This window comes from Saccoglossus kowalevskii, chromosome 1 (genome assembly GCF_978046115.1).
Source record: "Saccoglossus kowalevskii chromosome 1, keSacKowa6.1, whole genome shotgun sequence".
In the NCBI taxonomy this organism is placed as follows: domain Eukaryota; kingdom Metazoa; phylum Hemichordata; class Enteropneusta; family Harrimaniidae; genus Saccoglossus; species Saccoglossus kowalevskii.
Genome location: NC_140641.1, coordinates 28019825 through 28041341, shown reverse-complemented (window position 1 = coordinate 28041341; position 21517 = coordinate 28019825). Strand labels below are relative to the sequence as shown.

Below are 21517 nucleotides of genomic sequence, written 5' to 3'. Positions count from 1 at the left end.
TACATAATGCATCAAAATCAACATAATACATTCAAATGGAATGATACATGAATATATATTATATCCAGGATAACCAGATGATATGTCTGTCCTTGGTGACAAGTTGTTATATCCAGGTATTGGAAAACATGCGGTTTATGTTTCTTTGTGGTTGTAATAAATTTGACTTTTGAAATTCTAGATTATAAATTTGATGCATGTAATATCAATCAAACAGTGGACAAAGATAGAGTATGGTAGTTTACTGGATAAGTGCTAACAAAATAAAATGTATTTGTACGTAGCAGTGACGCATTCAGAAACTCAAGTAATGATTGGTTCGTTCTATTCAGGTTTGAAAACTATTACTAACTGGTGGGGCATTGTAGATGCAAAGTGAACATTATGAATTCTGGTTTAACATGCTGTTCAAAGAAAACACTATTACAGATATTTTAGTGCAGGACCTTTATTCTGAATACCCAAATCACTGTACGAATACGCTCCATTCCAACAATGAGTGTTTCAATCATTGTAACATTTGACTACTTTATAAAATGTTTCTAACTGTAGTAAATGCTCCCAGGAAGTGAAAGGTTAAATTCATGCCTATTTTTAGTATAGCACTGTATAAGAATCTAGATCAAGTTGCCAAGTAAGTGAATGTGGAAAAAATCAATATAAAATTGTGGTACCCTGTAACATGAATTATTGTTTTAAGATTGGAAAATACAATTGTGATTAGAAAAATTGGGATAACCTGGCATTTTAAAATGTTTTCCCTGATTTTGTTAACATATTTGCTTAGCAGCTAATAATTTACAATTACATGTACATCTAATTCCAACTTTCTGTATTTAAATGCAAATCATTATTTTCATAAAACTAATGTCATGGAATAGCTGCACTATACCGTAGGTTGAACAGATTTAATTAATCTGTGAAATATTTGAATCCATTATCCCATTACCAATAAGCTCAGTTGATTTTTCAATATAGGGCACTCAACTCTTGTTCGATAATTCCCTGCTGTCACCACTTAAATTTTATTGAGTAAGTCTAAAATCATTTGGCATCAGATTGTTTTTCAGAGATCATAAGAGAATCAGATCACAAAAAAGAAAACACTGTAAGCAGTCAAGAATATGCCTGTGTAAAGACAGCACAGAGGACGATATAATATCCACCCTTTATTTATTACACACATCAAGTGTTTGCAATTCTACCTCAGCTGTGACGAACACACTGACTGTTTGGTTTGTGACTGTGAATGTGATTGACTGCATGGTTATCTTGCGGAATAGAGTGTGTGAATTTTTGTCTCATTTGAAGAGGTTCATAACATTATGGGCCAGTCGCAAGCTCTTTGAGCCCGAATCTTCGTAGTGAATTTCTCCAGAGACGGAAATAGTAACCGGGACCAAGTTCTCATCTTGACACCTTATTGCATGCAGTTCCGAATACGATGTTTGATTGATATTTACCAGTTGTCTGATGTCAGCATATATACTAATGAGTTTCTGTCAACACAGGATCCCAGTACTCTGATTGTCTCCACAGCTCTGTCCCGCAATCAGAATTGAATGTTGAACAATTATTGCAGATCTTCCAACATGGACTGTAGGCTATTTCATGGTGTTTAACAATGGTTTATTATTAAATAAATTTGACTTAATTCTTACAGTGGTACAAGTTTTCTTTCCATGTTTTATGAATCAGTACAATTTCATTCTTGATTGCACACTGTACAGCCATGGTGGAATTCTTATACCTTTATAGTTGTAAACCATGCTACAATGTCAGGTTTTCATTGCGATCTTTGTTTGTAAAAATTCAATGACAATCTTTACATGAAAAAAAGCCATCCATGAGAATATACCCAATAATGTCTGGTTTTACTTGTAAATTACCATCCAAGAATATAACCAATAATGCTTAGTTTTACTTGTAAAATACTATCCAAGAGTATACTCAATAATGCCAGATTTTACTTGAAAATTGCCATCCAAGAATATCGCCAATAATGACTGGTTTAACTTGATAAAATAGTCATCCAAGCATACTGTGAAACACATCTTTTTAGATAGCATCTCATTTTAGCTAATTTAGCTAACCTGTAATTTCGCTAAATATATATTATTTATTTTCTCGCAATGAGATTGTTGGCATTTTAGCTAAATTAAGATTTTGTTAATTCATGCATTGAGTCAAATTCGCTAAAATGGCATGTAGCTATTTCAATCTGTTTTACAGTATACCTAATAATGCCTGATTTTACTTGAAAACTAATCATATTGCTACTCTTTTGAAGAAGGTGTATCAAACAGGAACAAACATTTGATGGGATTTATTATCTAAAAACTAATAGCATAATTTTCAGTGGTAGAATATATATACTAGCAAACTATTAATATTGTATTCTGAATAATCCTTGATTTTTCCACACATGAGTTTGTTTCTTCACGATTTATTAGCCACTTACATGTAGCTGTCTAGCACGTGCACAAACATGGTCTAAAAATAAATATCCATTGAAATGTTACCATGACAACTACTTTTAAAACTGGGGGTGGTACAAGTATGACAAATTTATCTGAAGCGGCCATGGTTGAGGAACATCTGTTCAACTCTAATCATGTTTTGCTGTTTTCATCTCATCGTGGATAATTATTTAGTGTATCATATATTTTTGTGTGTGTTAAAAAGTACAGTGTTAATGTAAAAATTATCAATCTGTTTTCTGACCTAAAGTGGTATCTGTTAATTATTACTTTAGACCTCATCCAACTGTCTGTGGCTGGATCCAGATCTATCTCAGATATAATCAACTTATTTCTATCAATATTTGTAGAATATTACATAAGGCATCTTTATATACATCAATTTACTTTTTGATCTGATCAGATATTATCTGCTGGCAATCCTAATAAATATACTGGTTTGCCTGAATCTTAATATACTGTTTATTGTGTAACTGTCTACAGTATGACTATATGAACTAATTGATTGCTAATTACCTCATTGTTATAATCATGAATTAGGGAAAAGGTATACAAGGTGATAATGTATGTCCTTGTCATTGTTGCTGTTGATTCTGTCGTAAAACTTTGTTTCATGGTAACAATAACTCAATCAGCTTTTATTCATTCTTTTTCAAACTTGGATATTTCATAAAACCAGTTTAATATTCTGGCCAAGATTTTGTTGAAATTTTACTCACAAATACATTTTGTGGTTAAAATAAAAACTTTTATTTGACCATTTTGAAAATCTTACTAATCACTATAAATTGTCAACCAAGTTCAATTATGGTGTGTACATTTTAAACATATAAATTAGAATTTGACTAAAATAAAACATAGAAATAAAACATAGAAATAATTGCACAAATAAAATCATCTATACTGCTTATCATGAGATGTAGGTGTTATATGCCTGTCTCAAATTCAGGCAATTAGGCAGTGGAGTAACCTAATATGTTTATTTTCATTCTGTAGTATAAATCATTTTTGCCTTCAAAATACCTTTCGTGGCAAAATATGGGATAGTATATTTTTTGCGAAATTTTGTTTACTCATATACTATACACTACTTTTTACAATTCATGTTATATCATTCTATATTATATTATTGTGTATCTTATTGAGATTAATATACTACATGGATAATTGAGGAACATAAATATACTCATGACCTCATTGTTTTCTTTTTGGTCAGAAATTATAATCATTTAAATTACTCTCATTTTTGCCCTGCATGTTTATTAGTGCCTGATCGGACATAGTCAATGCAAATGTGCGTGTATTCCCTTCTATATTTTTGAAATATCTGGACTGATCCCATCCAAACTTCACATTCATTCATTGCATGATTCAATTCAAGATGGTAGAATGGTGACCATTCTTGACTCTTGTGTGAAAATAGCACACAATGTGTGTTATTGTATCTGTGTTATGTATATTCATATGTGTGTGGCTGTTCCACATGATATCTCAAGAACCAATTATCTGATTTCAATGAAACTTTCACATAGATGCTTTGGGATAATGTACATACATTTACATAATTGTGTCTATATTTTGTCATTATTTTTCATAATCTGTAATGCATCATGGGAAAGGGGTGTATCACATTAATATAGCAATCGCGTATCAAAATTATTTAAATTGGAATTTCATTCTAGAAAAGAATTCATGTTTAAGGTTGAAACCATGCATGCATAATACCTGATTTTAATACATGAATTAGGCAATTTTCATTTGTTCCACTGACATCTCAAGTACCGTTGAATTTCAATGAAATTTCTTACATACATGTAGATGCTTACTGTGGTAATCCACAGATGTGAATAAGTTTAGGGTTGAAATACATGCATGTTGTGCATAAATTTGCATAATTTGGTCAATTGTCTTTTATCTCAAAAAAACAATTCCTTTGCTTTAATAAGTGTTTATTATAAAATTTGATACTGAGTTAATTTTTGAGCTGTATATATATGTACTTTGTATGTCTCCAATACTCTCAGCATCTACAAGTTCTTTCTAAGCTTCCTTTGTCGTGCTTAAAATTCATCAAAATCAAGCATTTCTGTCATTCCGGAACTGCGTCTCGATTGTGGATGCATTTCTTTCAAACTTGGTACATACATACACCAGTACATTGGACATTTCTTCAAGAACTAGGTTCACTTTTTTTAATTTTTTGAATCTGGTTTAAAATGGCTGACTAATGGCCATTTTGTATTATAGATTAAAGAATTCTCTGGCTCACTCTTTCACATAACCTTGTATAAACAAGAAAATTTCAGCAGTGGTTATCCATGAGTTAATCGCTTAATTCTCCTGGTTGTTAATACATGAAATAATATTTTCCAAAGATATTTGTTAAGGTGCCTGCTTAATACATGTCAATGAAAGTTTTTCAAGCTTGTATGAAAGCATATAAGAAAGCAGTTACAGCATTTCTCAGGGTTTGATCGAGTATGAAATAAACACTCCTAATTTGCGTCAGTGGAGTACCGGGGTTATGTGCAAGTGGTGCATTTGATTTTGCAAATTATGAATATGTTACCTCCAGTACTTGGTGGTAAACTGATAGTAGTTAAACTTTTCTTTCTAACATTTTGTAAAAATGACATTTTCTTCCCTGGTGTACAGTTTGTAATAATGTTAGAACAGTAGAGTTTGACGTACTGCTTTGATCCATACCCTAAGAGATGAAAACTGATCACGAGTTCATAGGTTAACCAGGCTGATACAAACAAGTCTTTAGCTCATGTAAAGTTAAACCAGCATGTGAATAAATGGTACAAGAATAAAAGATTCAGGTTTACAAACAGTCTATTGTGAATTTGGGACAATGAACAATGTTTGGGAGTTATTTTGTCTGACCATTGAATTGAAGGTATTGAGTGTATAATTTCATAGTTATGCAGTCCAGACTAGTAGTTACATTTAAAGTAGTCAGGTACTAGTAACTTAGGTATTTGCTTTCATTGTTGACTCTGTGTAGCTTTTATATATTAAATTTAGATTTCCAAAGTTTTTTGAAGGGAGATTAATTTATTTTAAGGAGGGTTAAAATATTAAGAACATGTTACGACTAAATTTTTTTTTATGAAAGTGCTAGTTATTTATTTATTATTTTATTTCCATTTCTCTAAAGAAATATACCCCACTAACCTGGGTAACAGGTTACAATGCGAAAGTTACAGGCGTGACTTTAATCGCCTCAATAAAATAAAATAATATAGTTATTTGACTGGACAGTTCGATGTGGGGTGTTGTTTAAGCTCGTTAATATTTCCACACTCTACATTAAAATTTAATGTTAGGATCATGGTAGCTATTTAATTTGAGAGCCAAGTAAAAAATGATGTAGCCAATTGTCTTTTTGCAAATGAACTTTAGTCGCCAAAACAACTATTTGTGTACCATGCTTGGTCTGTGTACAAAAAACATAAAATCATAATTCATGATTGACAAACTTGTATGTATCCTGTATAGCTCACAAACAATATTTTCGTGTGATTAGATTTAAGTGGATGCACTTACCTTTTCCAGAACCATTAGAATAAACTGTACAATATAATGTACACAATTTGGTAATGTAATGAAGAAGTGGCTTGTTTACAGTGCGAAAACATGAGAAAGAAAAAATCCAACCATTATAGAATTACATATAGCTTTATGGGTTTGGAAACATTCTATTATATGGGCATAGTAGCAGAAAATTGTAACTGAACCTAATAGCTGTATGACCACAACATTTTGAAACAATGGCACTGATTGGCTGTCAACGTAGAATATGTAAGAATTCAATCATTCACAGGCCATGGCATAACAACTTTAATTCTGTACTTGTGAAAGTGCGAAACTAGAAGGAACAACAATGTGCATTCAAATGTAGTTCAAATGGGTTCAAAAGAAGTATATCCTGTATATTTTTCTAAATTTTCACGTTCGTTGTTTAGCTCCTGCTTATATTTATTCTCTCGGCATGGCGTTTATTCGTTCACATTTGGTGAGCAACATCTTGAAATGTAGAGGGCTATATTTAGCTAAAAATCATAATTAACAGTCTGACTCTTCAGCAGGCTACATTTCATTTTTCAACATGTACATATCTTATGTGCCATCATTACCTGATGATGATTCACTAACAGGATCAGTTCACTTTTTAAATCGCATCATTCTTTCGCAAAGTGTGTGATTAATCACTTGAATTGCTAGCTATGCAAATGTAACAAAAATTTAAATACTAAGAAATCTGTGTGCAATGTATTGAATTATGGTAGATGTGCACCACCAAGACCTGACAAGCTTGTAGTTTGTCACCAGCCAGATTTTTTAGGTCGACCTAAATATTTTTTTTTTTACTCTCCATTCATTAAATTTAATCACCATGGCAACTGAAATGGTTGCAATCTAGAGGGATGTACATGTTGCTGGGATAATTTTGCTCTAATAGCCCCCTCCCCTTTAGGCCAGACTTTTTTTATTCCTTGTTTCTATAAGGCAATTTTTTTGAGGAGGGCGAAAAAAAATTAAATTAATTCTTTTTTTCCATTAGATTAGTGTGATTCTCAAAGAATTGTAAGTGAGATCATTGATCAGAGAGAAGAAATGAAATACAATTTTATTCCATGTATACCTAACCTTGTTTCTCATCTGCACGAGACTTCGGTACTTTGATCATGATACTCCAACGAAAATGCAACTTGGATTTGGTATGAGGCGGGCGGTAAAAAAATGAAGATATAAAATAATATTTTTTTAGCAATTTTGTGTCGGCACGAGAAATTACGCTGAAATAAAATTGTATTTTTATTTCATTTTTGGCTCATGTTCATTCGGCGGGTTCGCGAAACAAGGGATAATAAAAGTCTGGCCTTAGGCTGTGTACTAGTGCAACATTTGGGTAATTTTTTAATGCACGTAATATCTAAGTTAGTGAGATGCACGGCAGGCCAACCTTTATCATCACTATCAGACGTTTTATCTGTCCCACATATATGTACACTGCTACAGCTGGTTGAAGTATCTACATTGTGATGACATTTTAACCTAGAAATAGGCATTCATCTACATGTAATATGCAATCTGTAATGGAAATTATATAACGCAGAAGCTGATACTATACAAGCAGCTACTGGAACCAGAAATTGAGAACAAAAAAAGTTGAGGGTTGTGGTGGTATATGTATGTCTAGTACCATTCCTTCCAAGTTTTAATGTTGTGCGATTTTTTTAAACTCGTTATAGGCATGTTCAGTATGATCATGAATGTTCTTTTTGATGTATTGAATACATCTTCTGATGATCAACCTGAGCTTAACAACACAAAAATATCAAGTCTCTTGTTTGCAGATGATATCATAATTACATGTACATCGAAATAAGCTCTTCAATCATCACTCAATGCATTGCATGTATACACTATAAAATGGGGTCATGACGTGAACACAATTAAATCAAAAATCTGAATTTTTATCAAAAATGAACATAAATCAGAAAAATCATCATTCACATATGGAAATATGATTTTAAACAAAACAAATGAGAACAAATATTTGAGTGTAACATTCAATACCAATGAATTCCTACAAAAAAACATGGGGAGACTTTGTAGATAAAGCAAGAAAATCAGAAAGCACAATTGCAAATGGGTATAATGGTATCAACAATAACATTAAAATTAAATCCAAGCTGTTTGTTACTATTCATTCACAGATCCTACTTTATGCATCCGAGATATGGGGAGTCACTATACCAATCTAGCAGTCGAACAAAACTGAAAAGTTCATTTTTAAGTTATACAGACATATTTCTAAAACAATTGAATGCCGCCTTGAAACTGGGAGACTCCCATTGATCACAAATTCTGGCAATTAATTATTACCAAAATATTTACAACAATGGTCCTATAACTTTAAGTACCATGCAATCAAAGAACATGAACAACGTTGGTTGGCTCATGGTTAGAAGGGCTTCACAAATTAAGGTAAAAATACAGAATTGATGTCATGGCAACATTGAGACAATTTCAAAATATTACAAATGAACACTACAAAAACGTTTTGATAGCTGATAATTAAAAAAGAGAACTTGAAATTAAAAACAGTCTTTTAAAAAATTACACTAACATTTCATTCTACTTTAATGTATTGAACAACAGGAATGATTTCACAACTCGGGTTGAGCAGCCCAAACCTACAAATTGAATTGTACAAATTTGGCTGTCACCAAAGGCCAGAAACACAAATTCAAGACAGACTTTGTAAACATTGTAACAAACTAGTAACAAACTGCACATGATTTATAACAGTGAAAGAGGTATTTTATATGCAGAATTCATGGGACATTATTATAATTATTGTAGAAAAGAAAAAAATAATGTTATCATGTAGTATAATCTTTTGAAACTTTATACTGTTATTTGTGCTTCATTGACCCAACTCATTTGATTGCCTGCATTGAATAGTTTTGAAAAGACTGACAGTTCTAACATTATGTCTTGATTGTCTACAAATATCACAGGTGTCTCTCCTCAGCCTTATATGTGTATACATAATATGACATGCTCTTTTTGAAAACAGCTCAACTGTATACACACTATACATTCTTTTATTTCTAAAACGTGCGGCCAACAGGTTACAGGTGCATTAGTGTAATATATAGCAGTATAGAGTAGAATACATAGTAGGTAGGATATTTTATTGTACCTAATGAATTCTAAAGTAATTGTACTTAAAATGCTGCAATAAAGACATTATTATTATGCAGAATTTCCAGACTATGATGTTAAGTCCAAAAAAGTGATCAAAATTTGAAAATTCTCACTGGCTAGTAATTAGTTCAAACTGCAATGTTTGCAAAGCTAGAATATAAATGCGGTCACTGGTAGCCTAATGGTTGTCACATCAGACTCATGGACGGTAGACCCAAGATTCATTCACTAACGAATGCGACTTTGGGGGAACCTTGGTTAAGGTCCGCAGGTACTTGACCGAGCCTGGTTGACGCCAGGATAGCGCATTAATATTGCCATTTGATAGAGACATGGTCACACAGCCCTTCATGTAGTCCTGAACATGAATATGACTTCTGTGACAAAAATGTGTCAGTACTAGCACTTTCAATTTACACATACAAAAAAGTCAGGGAAGACAACAGGTACATTCAATGTCCGGAACTGTCGTCTGGCACAAAAAACAAATTAGAAAAAAAAAAAGGTGAATGCTAGCTAAAATACCAATCCATTGTTGTCAGAGAATTTTTCCATTTTGTATTTGTCGATTCAGGTAGTTCGTTTGTTGACAAACACTATAACACTATTTGCTGATACTTGTCGTCAGTCAAATTTGAAATATCACTGGAAATAGATTTCTACTGTTTAATAAATTTAAATTAATAAATAGCTGGTATTCCCCAAAACAATATCTATGCTGAGAGAATATCTGAATGCTTGTTAATGTGTGAGACTCTCAAATGTTGATGGTTTTAGGTAGCAAAATCAGACAAAGCTTTTCTGGGATACAAGTCTGACCTGAGATAAAGTGTTGAGGCCGCAGGTACACAGACTATCCTGTGTATGAGGTGATTTATCCTATACAAATTGCTTGACAATTACTTTTATATAATCGTTACCCTCTCCCCTCACAGCATGTATACTATTTCTTCATCACCTCAGGCCTATAATACCTTGTGATCCATTACCCAAAAACCTACGTTTTCTGCATTACAATCACTAAACAAATTGCCAACACATTGTTAGTGTGAAACCCTTACTTTAATATAAATGATTGCAGTACTGTGAGCCATTTTTAGCTCCTGTGTGTGCAAAACATAAACAGAAGGTAATGTCATACAGATGACTGCTGTCTGTCCGTATGTGTGTTCGAATGTGTGTCTATGTAAACTCCTTCTCCACTAATATCTCAAGACCGCTGACTGGATTAAAATGAAACTTGGCACACAGCTACGTATCATAAACAACAGACCTGATTAGATTTGTGTACAAATCCGTGCTAACTACTGTAAAATACTTTATTTTAAGATAAAACATAATATGAGGTTATTACGAGAATACCTCAAAGTATGTGCAGCGGAGGTCGATGCACTGCGTACTGTCTGAGTACATACTTTGAGGTACATGTATCCTTGTAATAACCGTTATTATTACCGTATACATCTTTTCCTTCCAAGGATGCATTATGGGAATGCCAAAATTCAAAAAGTTTAGAACATGTTCCTCATAGATTTACAGCTGTAGTCTTTAGTACTTGAATGAATTTGTAGTATTTATAGACAGACGATGTTGTATTAAAGTTTTGCCAAAAGTAAGAATAAGCTAAGAATAGTGACTCATTTACCTATAAATTCTGTATCCTATTGACAACACTACTATTTAAAACTGTTTAAATATCCTAATAAAACCATATAAATTTGGGGTACTTTATAAAATCTGTGGAAGACAAAATATGAAGTGTTATATGGATACTGAATGGTATGTTATTGTGTACAATACAAATAATTTTGAAATTCCTAAAGTAAGATAATTCATTGGTTAGTTGATTCCAACTTTAAACATTTGTTTGGGTTCATATCCTGAGCTGCATACCATAGCTGCATTATACTTGTATCCAGGGTGCAGGTAATTCAACATATGTCATAGCATTTTTGGTGTTCATGACATTCTGAAATAAATTACACAAACTGGAAACCCTGAACAATTTTTTTAATTTGTCAGTATTAAACATTTAATTGTTTTTTTTCAGTTTTTTGTCATCCAAGAAAACTGATCAACAATCACATTTTTTGCCAATTGTTACATTGTAACTGATATTCTGGAACTCAGGTTCTTAGACTCATTCAAGATTTGTACATGTAATTCTAAACACTTACAGGTGATCTATAAAATTAATTCAATCTCCACTTTTGATGTGTTATGGTGGGTTTATGCAGGTATAATTCCTGTAATATGCCATATGAACTTTTCAAAAACATATTCCATTTCATTATTGTCCCAAAACAATTAACGATAAGGCCCTGTTTGACATCATTTGCACAAACACATTTCTTTTATCTAGTTAAAACACTGTATTCTGAACTGGTTCAAATCAATTGCAGAAAATGTTGTTGCACAGGAGTTGAAATCAGGAGCAAATTTGATTTCATCTTGACAGCAGTCAGGAAGCTCGCCTGTATTAAACATTGATTACATTTTCTACAAATACATAGTTGTCAGATATAGAAAGATTTACACATTCTGGTCAGATTTCTGATTCAAAAGAGTTGTTACAGTTATTACTGAAAATTGTACCGGGTATATACAAATGTCTTATTGATGTTGTGTTGCCAAGTACAAACATTATACCGGTAAATCCACTCTGTGAATATTGTCAGTAATAAATGCAGAATAAGAACCATAATTCAAAATAAATGAAAAAACAGTATCTCAAAATAATGTCATTTATTCTTAATGGAACCAATAAGGTTTATGATAAATTTGTACAGCCTGGATACAGCTTTTGTGGCGAGCCTTCTGACGTATGACCTCAGGCCGCCAAAACCTTATCCAATCCATAAAGATTATTACACATTAACCATACCTATTGATTATTATATAATGCATTGTGACATCATTTATAATTATAAAATAGGGTGACAGGATTATATCTTAATTAATTCTGTGTCATACAATTTTAGCATACAAATGATCTTTGATGTTGTTTGACATACTGAAGTCGAAATGTATTGTATCGAACATGGCTTTTCAATTGATACTTCTCAATATCCCTGGAGACCATGCCTTTGTCTCTTAGTGATCCTGGAATTCAAGAATTCATCAGTGCAGAAGTCAATGGTAACATACTCTTGTTTGAATAGCAGATCGGGTTGATACATGAGCATACAGTAACAGCATGATTTATCGTGTGTTTTTTTTTCATGCAGACAGCCAACTATATTGAAATTCAAGTGACGTTGTCCTGTATGTTACAGAGAACAGGAGTCTGAGTACTGTGTAGACAGTGAAGCAAGTGTCTGTGACTGTATACAGCAGTGTCGCTATGTCATTCGAAGTACGAGAAGCGAAATCCAGCGACTGTGAAGTCATTCTCAGTCTCATCAAAGAACTGGCAATTTATGAAAAGTATGCCGATAAAGTGAATATAACAGAAGAAGGTAAAATATTGTGTATTTGCCAACAATTGTAATGTGATGAGTTTAAAAGTGTGCTTCAACAAAATGAATTACTGTAAAGGGGGTAATTATTCACTGGGTTTTAATTTAGCTTATTTCGCTGACTGGAAAAATGCGCTAAATTAAAACACAGTGAATATGTAAAATTTAGCATAGAACACATTATCTAAATGAGGAAACCGTGAATTTAAAACCCACTGAATATGCCTGAAATGGTAAGTCAGTGAAATTTAAACCCAGTGAAAATTAGTCATTTTACAGTATGAAGTGTGGATAAATAATGCAGCAGCAAGGACTTTAATAATTATATAATTTTGCAGAAATTCATAGTGTGCTCGATTTATAGAATTTATCATATGTACAATGTATATAATAGGTGTTTTAACATTTTAACAGTGTAATAACAATATCACATAATGACACATCATAATTCTACTGAAATTTATAACATTGAATTTAAGGTGTTTTAAGATTAGTAGGATGATAGATTGAACGACACTTAATATTCTCTTTATAATTCCGCCATGAGCCAATCTCAAATAATGTGTAACAGCCAGATTGTAGTAACATTATATGTGTGTTGTAGCTCGGCATAAATCACCTATTAACTGTTGCTAAATTAGAACACTTACTGGACATAACCTTTGTGTTGCACACTACTGTAAGTATACTAATTAAGGAATCACTCTAATTTAGGTTTCAGGCGAGAGTGAAATGCCTTGATTTGATTCTATTGTAGGCATCTTGAACAGATGAAAAGTTATAATGATGTTATTTCCACATAATAACAAAAAAAGTAGTCTACTTTAATGTAATGTTCATTGGCTTTATTTTTGTTGGCAGTGACATGTAAATAAAAACAAACACAATGACATTGCTTTATAGTAGCAAACTGTGACAGTTGTCTAATTCGATCATGCTATTTCACAGGCAAATAACTTATTTGTTTTCAAGGTGTTTGTATATCATCTTTTGGCATTGATTTCTGTGGAAGAATGGCATGATCTCTTTTTTAAAAACAGGAACTATTTAATTGACTCCAGTGTATGTAGCATGCAATAAGAGTATTTGGTATTAGCCTGCCTTATGTTCATGTATGTATGTTTGTTCCCCTATTATCTCGAGAACCTGATTCATGGGTATCCTGAGACAATACACTGACCTGATTTGGTTTGGGTTAAAATCCCATGCATATAAATTATCTAAATTGCATAATAATTAGCCAATTTTCATTTTTTTTCATTAAAGTGAACACATTTTAATGAAGCTTGGCATGCATCCAGTGCTATAATGAATTAATCGAACAAGATATACAAGTAATGTATCAGATGACCATATATGGTCATGTTACCTTATTTACCTGCATAACTGTAATATTTCAAATTGTCTGACAATATATATTACCAAAATGTCAATTCATCATATATTTATTTATAGCTATTTTTCTAAATACTGTATTTACTCTATTAGAAGTGCATGTGTTTAAACGTAAATGACAGAGGTAACAAATAAGACATATTTTAATCATTTTAAGATTGGCTTCTAATATAGTAAATATGGTATTCTTATAAATATGGTAATCCTAGCTCACAAGAGTTGTTTCTATGGAAATTTTGAAAGATTAACTCAGCATTAAAGAAGCATTATTAAGCACTTTTCATAGTGATACCAGCTCAATGTCTAATGGAGTTTTCTCATTCACACTAGTCACAATAATATGTTGTATTCTTAAAAAGGCATCAGCGACTACGATAAACATAAAATGTACATCAATTGAGGTGTCAGGAAAGCTTGAAATGTTCCAAAAGGGATACCTAAACTAACTTATATACTATGAGAATACTACCAGGTAACAGCATTTTCATGTAATAATTATAATAATGATATAATAATGATTACATATAATACTAAAAATGTCAGTTATTGTTATTTCTGATTTCAAATATTTGAGTTCTGATCAATTTTATTATTACTGTAGCATTGATTATTGTTCTTGAAAACAAATATATTACTTTTAAGACTAATGAGAGAAACAACCTTAGATTACTGGTACATATGATGGGTGTTCATGTAACAGTTGAACTTGATTTCTTTTTACCTAGAATGTTAAGGAATATTTATAAAATAGGCAACATGAAGAAAGAGTCAACTTACAATGTTAAATAATTTTCACAACATTTCACAATGGGTAATACTTTTTGACTTTGACGTTTTTCATTCTGCAATGAGATAATACATGCTTGCTTTAAGCAAAATTGAAAGTGAAATCTCATGAATGATTTTTCATTTACAGCTAAAGTAGTAGACTGAAACCGATTTAACATTAAAGTTCATTGGAGCATGGTAGAATAGCTTCAATGCTTATTGTACATGTGTGATTACTGGTAGAAACATTTCACCTCAAATTAACCCTGGGTGTAAATCGAACTAAATGAAAAAGAAATCAATATAATTAACACGAGTTCATCCTCATCATCTTCACAAAACAGCCTGACAGTCTGTAAGTTCTATAATGTTAATGCATTCTTTCTGTTGAATATTTCTACACTTATTATTCAGTGGTCGACATTTCTTTTTGTAGTCCCTGGGAACGGGAACTTATAATTTGGTCTTTGTCTGTTTGTCCATCCATCTGCACTGAATTTGTTCATTCTTTGCATATGCTTCAGTACTTTATGTGACACATATACACACACAGTGGTTTAGTGATTCAATCCTATATGTCAGCACATATAGTTTTTTGAAAATGTGGTATCTTTGTCAGTTTTTGTACAAATTCAGTACATACATTATACTTGTTAGAATACATGTTCATTATAATTTGTTTCACAAGCAGATCAAAGACGGCCGACTGGCAGCCAAATTTGGTATATACAACTTGTTAGGATACATGTTCATGGCGATTCGTTTCATGATCCTTAAGCGGGCCGTCTGGTAGTGGTTACATTTGATCCAACATTACGATTAAACACATTTGGTATAGAATTTGACACATTTGGTGTAAGATTTGACACATTTGGTATGGGATTGGACACATTTGGTGTAGGATTGGACACATTTGGTGTAGGATTGGACACATTTGGTGTAAGATTGGACAGTTGGTATGGGATTGGACACATTTGGTGTAGGATTGGACACATTTGGTGTAAGATTGGACAGTTGATATGGGATTGGACACATTTGGTGTATGATTGGACACATTTGGTGTATGATTGGACACATTTGGTGTATGATTGGACACATTTGGTGTACGATTGGACACATTTGGTGTACGATTGGACACATTTGGTGTACGATTGGACACATTTGGTGTACGATTAGACACATTTGGTGTGGGATTGGACACATTCGGTGTACGGTTGGGCACATTCAGTGAGAGATTGGGCACATTTGGTGTGAGATTGGACACATTTGGTGTAAAATTCGGCAAATTGGTTGTGGGATTGGGCACATTTCCTGTTGGATTGGACACATTTGATGTGAGTGTTATAAAAAGGCGATTTATGATCATTATACAGATTTCAGTAGCCTTTTTGTAATCATTTTCATTATCTTTTTACCCTATTTTTTGTGAGCTTGTTTGAGAACTGAATGCTATCTGATTTTCTATGTTGATATATTTGTTTGAAAATCTGACAAAAAAAATGAAGAAATATATTAATTAACATTTTGAAACCCAAATTTAATTTTAATTATATCTAGTTTATTGATAATTCAGAGTGTTTAGCATTGCTTCAACAAAATTATAGTTTGAATTTTAACCTTGTTGTAACTTTTTAAATCAATGAGTATTCATTGGACTAGGCTATAAACAAAGCATACTACTGTAGTATTGTCTGGTTTCTAGGTGCTGAACCGTATCACAAATATTTTATTGCTGAAAACCTAGCAGCAATTTGAATAATATCATATAAATCTGTCACTAAGACACAGTGTAAGCTATTGTTATCAAAACAAATAATCATATAACCACAGACAGGTGATGAGGTTAATCTAGCTCTCTGAGTTCTATTGAAGTGGAAATAACACACCAAACTGTAGATCATTTAGCTAAAGTTACATAGGGAAATTATCGGTAATTACCCCAGTAACAAAAAACAACCACAAACAAAATACAAATGTTATAGAACATCTGAGAATGATACATGCATTCTGAGGTGATGTCCGGTATTTCTAAAATAGTGAACACACCCCGCTTCACATGTGCCATTTATCATTCTGAATCGTAATCAATTGTTTTCTGGAAGAAACCTGAGGTCTATGTTGACATCATGTCAGTGACATTAGAATGAGCTATTAATAGCCATAATAAATATTAGGTGCATGTGTTTTGCTAAATAGCAAATGGTTTTTACCTTTATTTGACCTTAGGTATGTACCACACACATTGTATTTGTATTTACCGGCAGCTACTATGTTTAATGGGAAAAACTTGAAATATTTGAAGCCAATGTGTGGTAACAAGGAACGAAGGACTGAGACAATGAGCAATGACCTGTAGATATCACACTTGATATGTACATCTACATGCATGTATCATAGTGGAGTATATGGTGAATTCCATCGCAAATCACCTGCTTAGCTCATTTAGTAGAGTGATATGCATTTACACAACTCATTGGTAATCATCGCTTTAAATTCAACATGTTGCTGCTAAAAAAAATGCTGTATTTTGAATGCTGATAGTGTAGTGAGGAGAAAGATGTATCATTAAAAATAGATCGACTCTCGTTTTCAGAAACAGTCCTAGTTAACAGAAGAAGGACTGCATGTACTTTCTTATGTGAATGTGAACTCTGCTACAATTGTTAGCATCATACTTAGAACAATGGGCATAACAAAATATATGAATTTGTTTTGAAATTTGTTAAATGTAAAAATGAACGAAATCATTAAAACCACATATACAAGTTTTTGCTACCCTTCTATTAATCACAAATAGTCAGTTCTTTGTATGTGCTAATTTGAAAGATCATGTAGATATCAGAACTTGCTTCACAATGGTGGGTATTAACCCAAATCAGATTAGATCAGCAAACCTAGCTAGTCAAACCATTGTAGATGCCATCTTTGTTTTTATAAATAGCCACTTTGAATCTCACAAAGTATGGGATAAAAGTTCAGCATTTAAAAAAAATGGATTACATTGTGTAATTAATAAACGATAACTTTAATGAATATAGCCAATATCTTTTCCAAATATTTGTAGGCACATTCTGACAAAGGGTTTAAATGCCTTGTTAGCGTTGACTCGAAATGCAGCAAAAAGAACAAAATTCAAGACTCTTCAAAATGAAAACAATACATAATTGTAATTAATCCTTAGTCAACTGTCAAAGTCACCATCATTGTTCATATGAGACCAATATCTTACACATGTATGGAGCGACAACCCTTTAAAAAATAAACCTGGCAAAATTATGCATGAATATGCTCAAAATATCGAAAGTGAAATTACAGTGCTTTTACAGTAAATCAATGATTACATATGGCTCAGGTATTGTTTACAGGTCATGTGATATTCATTTATTGATAGACTTTGATTTTCCTGTCATTAATTGTTCCATGTAGGATTTGTTTGTTTGTTTTTTCTGCTTCCAATTACAATGCTCCTATCCAGTAATTATTATATGCACTCAGACTTGTGTCCAACTTACTCATACTAGGTGACATACTGTAGTACCGATAATCACTAATGAATCCTGTGAGTGTTTCAAAGCCAATAAATTATACATTATAACAGTACCCCTAGATGTTTTTTTTTTAATTTACAGTCATGAATCATGTGGGTATGTATTAGTATACATGTATGTTTAAATCATAAATTTCTGTGTATTGAATTTGTCAGTGAAAAATTTCTGATTTTAATTCCTAGATGTAAAACATACATGTAGCTCACCTTGCAAATCTGAATTTCGTATGCAGGCAAGGCTTAGGTAGTTTTTCTTTGTTTTTTAATGGGCCCAGGTGTGTTTAATGCTTGTAGCTGAGGGCTGTTTATTAATCTGTTTCAATTGAAAGAACAGGAAGTGAAAAGAAAACTGATACGCAGTCTGCTGAAACACTTATCCAACCTTGTCTTTTCTCTCATGATTTATGCATTGAAAGATGAATTCATTTGTAAGACTTGGTGAATTTCACTGATATTAGTGATTTATTTTTTTATTTTTATGAATAACCAGTAATTCTTTCTGAAAACTTGATAAAACCCTGTCCAGGCAGTGCAAAAAACATAAGGTACATGTACATGAATTGGGTCACTAAGCAAATTAGGTCACACTGTCTAAGTACTGTCATGTGTGAATAATTTGTTCGTAAACATTTTATTATGTATCATGATACCATTCAGTATTGTAGAAGTGGATGAAAGTTGTATCATACATGTAGTGTCAAAAACAGAATAATTAATACCATTCTATGAAAAGCTACATTTGTTCCAAAATGTATTTGCACTTGTTCCAAAGTTCAAATTTTCCCTCATATGGGAGCTACTTGTACATCACCAACATTGAGTGCATTCCAGGCATTTACGTCATATTCAAACACTTTCCTTTACATTGAACATTATTTTTTCATGTAAATAAGTTGTGTTCACGTTACACGAAGTACGGCTAAGATTTAAGCTGATTTAGGCTTATCTAGCATATTTGCATTTCGGCTAGACCCAATTGCGTCCACGCACAGGGAGGGCCAGTCGTTAGCACGGGCTAAGGGGTGCCATTAGTCGGTGACATTTGGTAAGCCGCTATTTACGAACGAAAAATGGATGACACGCGCGAGGTTCTATTTCTGCTGCTGGCATGTTTCGTTCTAATTTTGAAGCGACGTGCACAGGAACGCGAGAGAAGACGGACCACTTATTTGGATGCACATAAACAGTATACAACGGGCGCAACAGAATACAGCGTTTTATTAATGCATGTCGTAGACAGCGAACCAAATTTATTTTGTCTACGATTGGAGCTGCTGTACGCTCTACTACAGTGACCCGATTAGTGTGGAAGTGAGCACGGAGTAATGACTGGTGGAATAGTGTCGAACATGGGACAATTTTCACACCCAAAGGTCGGCGCAGAGGGCGCTTAGCCCTGGGCTAAGCATTCGCGCATACTTCGTTAGCCCGTGCTAAGGTCTAGACCGCGTCTTAAATTTGGATCAGATTTAACCCGTACTTAGCATTCCTTAGCCCGTGCTAAGCGTTCACGCATGTTTTCTTAGTACGGGCTAAGGAATTTGACCTCTTAGCCCGTGCTAAGGAGCTGTGCCAGAACGCAACTATAGAATCCTGAATGAACGCAAATATTCGCATAGTGCAAAATGTTGTCATTTATCCCTTATTAAATATTGCTAGAAACGAAGAAAAGACGTATAATAATAAGATTTTATCAAAACAATATCAAAAAGATATTCACTCAGGCAGTACAGGATTGCATTGACCTCCACTACACATACGTTGATATGGTTACTGTACTGCCTTCGTACATACATGTATGCACATTGTCATAACCATGGCCTTTTTATGGCACACTTTGTGGCATTCTTCTGATAATCTCATAATACATTAAACTGTGTCAAGCTATATAGTCTTATTGTCTGCATAATTACCTGACAGATTGGTTGTTGTGTGGTAACTACTTTTCTACTACTACGTATTATATTGAATGCATTTACTGCCATTGACTACCGTTTACATACATGTAACACAATGGGAATCTTTATTGATTCTTACTGTGAACTTTTTAAATTTTATAAAATTTAATATATTTAATATAAACTGTGGTTTATATATGCTTAGATTTGGTCTTTTATATTCTTGCCAGCATGTCGTTTTTTCTGCATACTATATAGGTTATACCAACATTTTTCTTACCGATATTTACTATATGGAGGCCACCATCTTAAATATGGCCTGAAACCAAATAAAGAGACTAGTTTTGAAATATGTTTCTCAGATATAGTCATGAGAATTGTTTGTTTATACATTTCATACGCTTTGGGATGTTTATAAACACTTTATGAGTACGTCAATCAGCTAGTCAAGGTACAAATGTAGTCATTTTCATTCTTGTCAGATTGGGTATAATTTTGTTTCTGTCTGAAAAGTACTGGCTGTCTCTTATTGCAATTTGCATGACTTGCTGAATATATACTCACCATTCCTTAGAGAAATTTATTTATTTGATGTACACGGTAAAATTAGTGTTGTCAACTGCTTTTAGTTTTTAACTACAAAAAAGGAATTACAATGTACCTCCCTTGGGAATCTGCGTTGAAATCAATTTGTTACTTTTCAGTGGATTTGAGCAATTCAAATTTGAATCCCCCAAGAGTGGAAGAGCGATCAGACTTTTCACATTATTGTGCAATAATTAGTGCAATGTTTGGTTCAATTTTGTTTTTTTGGTTCAATTTTGTCACTATATAATATACAATTTTGGGTAGGGTTTTCAAAGATGAGATTATAGTAATTATTAATCACTGATTTTGTTTCACATTATTGTTGAAATCTCATAATTTATAAACATTATGTGACATTTTTATAAACTAAATAAGAAAATTTGTTAAAAATGTTATATTTAGTCCCCGTTCGGACAAAGTCCGAAAACGGGGACGTATAATTTGTCCGTTCGTCCGTCCGTCCGTCCGTCCGTCCGGAGTCATATCTCAGAATCCCTTGGACCGATTCCGTTCATTCTTTGCATGTGCCTAGTACTTTATGTGGGACATATGCACATGCAATGGTTTAGCGATTTGATTCATAATGGCCGACTGGCAGCCATCTTGTTTTTTGAAAATGTTGTATTTTGGACATGCTTTGTCAGTTTTCATTCAAAC

At 32.9% G+C, this 21517-nt stretch overlaps 1 protein-coding gene across 2 annotated transcripts in view; it reads left to right on the top strand.

Moving 5' to 3' along the window:
• The window catches only part of LOC146750825 (thialysine N-epsilon-acetyltransferase-like), a 41083-nt gene that overhangs the window by 9507 nt on the left and 10059 nt on the right, over nt 1–21517 (top strand). For both annotated transcript variants that reach the window (XM_085500304.1, XM_085500309.1), the window contains exon 2: nt 12434–12664. In XM_085500304.1, coding sequence (XP_085356430.1) covers nt 12550–12664 — 115 coding nt within the window. In that variant the 5' untranslated portion in view covers nt 12434–12549. The remainder of the gene's footprint in view (nt 1–12433; nt 12665–21517) is intronic.